Here is a 5,429-nt window from a genome sequence, read left to right as displayed (position 1 = left end):
TGAAACTTATTTGCTATTTGGATGTAATGAACTTATTTATTTAGTTCACTATTTGGATGTAATGAACTTATTTGCTATTTGCCATTTGGATGTAAATGTAATGACTAATGAAATTATTTATTTGGCTTTGTTGAAAGTTTTTTATGTTAAGGATGATTGTTTTATAATGTTATTATGTTAAATTCTATAAAAAGATGTTATATACTTGTATGTTTTTAAGGAAACATATTTATTACTATTAATTTGTTAGTTTTAGTATATTAAAAAATTATTAATTATTTATATAATTAAAATAAATAATAATTAAATTATTTATGACGTCACCGGTTCAACCTTCGATCGGACCCCAGTCCGACCATAAACGGGTAATTAGCTTATTTTCCGGTTGTTTCACCCCTTTTTAAAACCACGCTTGAAGCCCCACCAAGCCCCTCTTTCTAGCAAAATGGTGCGTTGCATATGAGGCGCTGAGATTTCTCTCTGTCACAAAACCCCTCTAAACCCTAGCAACTCTCTGACTCAAATCACACATACACACAAAATCCCTTTGTTTCAGATTAAAAAATTGATAGAGAGAGATAGATATTAATGGGGTTAACGAAGAAGAAAATTCAAGGCGAGTCCAAGTACGGTTTGTGACGAAGCTCAAACCACTTATGACAGTTCCTCCTTTACCAATTGCAATCTCTAGTAACCTCACAAGATTAGGGCTTTCCACTCTCGTCAACAATCTCATCCAAAATGGAAATCCTGATTGGAATACTCAGCCCTTTGATTTTCTCATCGATGGCAAACTCGTCCGAATGTCCCTCGACAAGTTCCTTCTTGCCAAATCCATTTCTGTGGTAACTTCACTTTATTTATTCATTTATTTAATTTCCTTTCTTTTTAGAAACTAACAAATTGATTTTGATTTTTGGTTTATTATTACAGGAAAAGATATTGGAAATTGAATACATAAAGGCTGTGGCCACAAGGAAAGAAGAAGAACCTTCATTGCATGATGATTGGGTTAGCTCGGTCGATGGTTCAGATCCCAGGTATGCATTAGTAGTAAATAGGGACATGTCAATTAAGGATATAATAAAGAAATATGACTTTTGATAGAAAAAAAAAAAAAAAAAAGTACACGTGGCTGACCTTGACTAGTTTGTTGGGATTGGAGCTTAGTTGTTAAAGTTGTTGTTCATGGGTAATCCATACATATTTATTAGATTACGAGATGTTTATTAGGAAGGTAACTAAGAATATGGCTTAGGATAAAATAGAACGGTGGAAAAGAATACATGCGGCTGTTGAATTTGAAATTTTGGCGCTAAGGTTTGGTTGTTATTGTTCATGGGTAGTCTGACAATCATCATTAGATAATGGAAAGTGCAAAACACATGAATACAGTGTAGAATGTATATAAGAATAATAAAGGTGGCATCGTTGTTGCAAATGTTGTGGAGCTTTGTTTTTAGATTCTTGTGGATGCAGTGGGTGTGACTTATTGGAAAAGGTCATTGACCTCTTGTTTGGATGGAGAAATTGGGTTGGTAAGCATTCGTTGGATGTTTGGAACATGGTCCCAAACATTATGGATGGAATGAAATTTCCATATGTTTGAGAAAGCAGAAAGTGCAAGGACTTGAGTGATAGCAATGTTTACTAGTTCTTTATTTGATTGGTCTTGCATGTGAGGTTTCACAGCTAGAAACTCCATTGCAGAGTTTATAGAGTTGTTGCTTTTCTGTATATAATACCTTTTCATTTTTATTCTTTAGAATTGTTTGCGTTCATTATACATGAAGTAGTCTCTTGTCAATAAATTTTTTCTCTACTTATTAAAAAATAAATCCTCCTTGCAAATGTTAACCAGAATTGCTTTATTGCCAATAATTTATAGAGTAGAATCTTCATATGTTCAATTACACATTGCATCAAGTCATGGTGCAGTAGTTATGACTTTATTACAAGGTATTTTGTCTTTATTTTATGTTAATATTCCATATAGCTCTTTTAAAATTTTTTTTTTTAATTATTTAATTACGAATAAGAAGCAGAAAAAAAAAAAAAACATAGTTTTGACTTCTGAATACTGCACTAATGTGCTGTTTGCAGGTTCATTGTGACAGGGTGCTACGGCAGTTTAGCAAGGTAATTATCCAAATAAAATTTTGCTATTGTTTTTTGTAAGTAAGAATTTTTTGTTATATTTTTCCCTTGAGGTAAAATTCCTTGCTTTTTATGGTTATTTAAAAGCTGATTAGTTTCCCCATTGTTATGAAGCTAAAATATGCAATATATTGACTTTTTCCTTCCTTAAGGGTATGGAAAGCTGCTAGAGAGTGTACACATATATTGGAAGGACATAGTGACGTTATTGCTTCTGTTGGTGTCATCAACCGAAAAGGTATAAGATACAGTGATTGATAATCTCTAAAGTGCTTCTTCCTTGCCAGAAATGTCAAAATTAACTGTTGCATCTGAACTTGAGGCTTCTCTGGCCTGAATTGTGTTTAAAACTTTGTATGCCTGAAGCAATTTAGTAATAATATTATACTTTTTTTTTTCATGCTACTTGGTTTCTGAAGTTATCATTTTCATCTACTCTTTCTTTGACAATATCTGCTTCTTTCCAATTATCAAGGTTTTCAGTGGCTTTTTCTTTGCACTATCAATTTTTAAGTTGTTCTGTATATACAGGTGTACAAGGTATTGCTGTGGCCACTGCTTCTAAAGATCGCATTGGAAAAAGCCAATGAGCCTTAACTCAAATTGCACTTCCTCCTCCCATTATTCTGGGATGGGAGGGGAGGGTGAGGTCTTGGGTTCAAATCTCATTGGGTGTGTCTAACTTACCAATAGATAAATAAATAAATTTAAAGGGAAAAAAAAAAAAAAAAACTGGAAGTTTGATGTCCTGACTAATTAATATTTTCCCTTTACTGCGAAAGTTTGATACAGAGGATTCTATAAATAATCCTATCAGAATCAGGGCATTCAAAATTTTATGTGGACATACAAAATCTGTACAATGTGTTGCAGCACAGAATACTGGAGATATGATGCGATCCATTCTTTTCCATTCTTTGTGGAAAATTTCACAAGGTTACTTAATTCCATTCTTTTCCATTCCTTTCCCTTACTTAAATACATTTCATTTCATTCATTTCCTTTCCATTCCCTTATGATCATTTCAATTCATTTCATCCCATTCCATTCCCTTAGGAACTCCCAAACGGGGCCTTAATCATTGAAAGGCTATTATTTTCATTGACACAGTTGTAAAGAAACTATTTCTTGTGGAAAGCTATAGAACACTCTTACATGTTGAACTCTGATTATAATTTCATTCATTATTTTGTTTGTTTGCCCTTTTGTTCTTTTTAACAATATTTTCATAAATAGGTTTTGAGTTTAAGATGTTACCCTCCAATTATATGTTTTGTGGAAAGTAATTTTTGTTATCATTATGTTTTAGGGGGAGGCTGTGTCTACACTTGTAGGCCATACACAATGCGTATCTTCTGTGGTATAGCCACAGCAGGAAACAATATATTCTGCATCATGGGATCATTCTGTTAGATTATGGGATGCCGAAACAGGCAAAAATTCGTCGGACATAGGAAGTGCAACTATCCTTCAGTTGTCTCTGTCTATCTGTTTCTGTTTGTTTAATTGTTTTAGGCAATTTATCACAAAAGTTAAAAACAAATTTGCTAGTTTATCTGTGGTGGGAATGAGAGGGCGTGTGTTTGGTTATCAAAATTTCTTGAAGTGGGCTTATATTGAACATCTTAAGTCCATGCTGATTGAAATCACTGACTACTGAGCAAAATGATAATCTAGACTACTATGCAGGATGATTCAATGCTATATATTAAATTGCCCATTTTATGTTTCTCCAATTTGAATTCTTCCTTTGTTTGTTCTTAAATTCGTTTTCTGGAAAAAGCAAAGCATGTTGTTTGATTTGTTTCTTAGCATTAGATGCATGTCGCAAGCTATATAACAGCAACATGTTTATTTTCCTAGACGTACTTTCTGTTCAGAATTGGATTAGGCCACTCACTTCCAAGTTTAGTTTATAACTCTCTCCTCCATGGACCACGTAAGTCCTCAACTGCCTTGATGTTGGAGCTGAAAGTTCTGCTCTCATTGCAGCTGGTGGTTCTGATCCCATTCTTAGGATATGGGATCCTTGTAAACCAGGTCTGTTAAGCTAGTGAAGTACCATTGGCTCTCACTCTTTCTCTCTCTAACACACGCGTATTTGCATCTGACTTAAAACTATAAATTTTGAAGGAACTTCTGCTCCGGTCTTTCAGTTCTTGTCTCACACTTCTTGGATTTCGGCTTGCAAGTGGCATGACAAATCTTGGTTTCATTTAGTTTCTTCATCATATGATGGGAAAGTTATGTTATGGGATCTAAGAACTGCGGTATTAAATTCTCCCTGCTTCTAGTATTTATCTGTAATTCATGTGCACAGCCTATTTTTAGGAAAAAATGTTTTACTGAACAACATTTTGTCATGTTGCAGTGGCCTCTAGCTGTCATTGAGTCACACAAGGACAAGGTATAAATTTAGCCTCTCTGTTTCATCTTTTCTTTAATGCAGAGATTCTAATGTTTTCGTTAATACGGTGGCCTCTTTTGTTAATTCAGGTACTATGTGCTGACTGGTGGAAAGGTGACACAGTAATTAGTGGTGGTGCTGACTCAAAGCTCTGCATTTCTTCAGGAATTTCTGTACTGTGAGGTAAAAGCTGTTGTTCATACCGCGATAATTGAATTATATATGACTTACAATTGTAAAAGCCATTCTTTTCCAAGCCTGTGTATTCTGATATTGTCTGCTCTCTCCACTCTACACACCTTCCTCTTCCAGTGTTAGTCTCATCTCAACTGTAGCGATAATCTGATGTGGTCCAGTCAGCGCAAAGTTCAGTACTTGCATTAAAAGGAAAAAAAAAATAGAGAGGAATTTAATCAATCACCAAGAGTATGAAGCACATGGATAAAACGGAGAACATAGGGTTGCCCAGGGTTAAAGAAGCAAGGCTTTATATGTACCATATAAGTTTGGACTGAATTTTGAATTCCCGCTAAGGTGGCAAAATATGATTTTTTGGATTTACCCACATTTTTGTTGTGACCACTGACCAGAGTGGTATGTAAGGTTTAGTACTGGAAAAATGGGATTCAATTGCCTTTTGTTTAAATGGTTCGTTCCATTGGGTAGTTTCATTTGCTACCTTCCTTTGGGTACTGCATTTTTGGTACTACTGCTGATTATGGATGCAAATTTTTGATGTCACCTTCGGGTTTACATCCTTTGCCTTTTAGGAGCAAATTATCGAAACATTTAAACTGACAGTACTCAAGGATTTACTAATGTTGCTTTAATGTTGGGGCTTAATAATTTTTGAACTATTTGTTTA

At 34.4% G+C, this 5,429-nt stretch overlaps 1 protein-coding gene across 4 annotated transcripts; it reads left to right on the top strand.

Moving 5' to 3' along the window:
• The first annotated feature begins 396 nt into the window (after window positions 1-396).
• Window positions 397-5,210, top strand: LOC111999533 (ribosome biogenesis protein WDR12 homolog). 4 transcript variants are annotated; one of them, XM_065776423.1, is made up of 11 exons: window positions 399-845; window positions 934-1,040; window positions 2,104-2,139; window positions 2,310-2,395; window positions 2,689-2,829; window positions 2,940-3,093; window positions 4,021-4,197; window positions 4,291-4,427; window positions 4,529-4,564; window positions 4,654-4,747; window positions 4,877-5,210. In XM_065776423.1, exons 1-5 carry the CDS (start codon window positions 657-659, stop codon window positions 2,745-2,747), a joined length of 477 nt encoding a protein of 158 aa, XP_065632495.1. In that variant the 5' UTR covers window positions 399-656; the 3' UTR covers window positions 2,748-2,829; window positions 2,940-3,093; window positions 4,021-4,197; window positions 4,291-4,427; window positions 4,529-4,564; window positions 4,654-4,747; window positions 4,877-5,210. The 4 variants fall into 4 exon arrangements, with proteins under 4 accessions (XP_023887436.1, XP_065632495.1, XP_023887441.1 ...); XM_024031673.2 differs by having other exon boundaries at window positions 2,689-3,093; XM_024031668.2 differs by lacking the exons at window positions 2,689-2,829; window positions 2,940-3,093 and having other exon boundaries at window positions 397-845; window positions 3,467-4,197.
• Window positions 5,211-5,429: the final 219 nt, after the last annotated feature.

This window comes from Quercus suber, unplaced genomic scaffold (genome assembly GCF_002906115.3).
Source record: "Quercus suber isolate HL8 unplaced genomic scaffold, Cork oak 2.0 scaffold_132, whole genome shotgun sequence".
NCBI classification, from domain to species: Eukaryota; Viridiplantae; Streptophyta; class Magnoliopsida; order Fagales; family Fagaceae; genus Quercus; species Quercus suber.
This window is presented reverse-complemented; position numbering and strand designations above follow the sequence as displayed.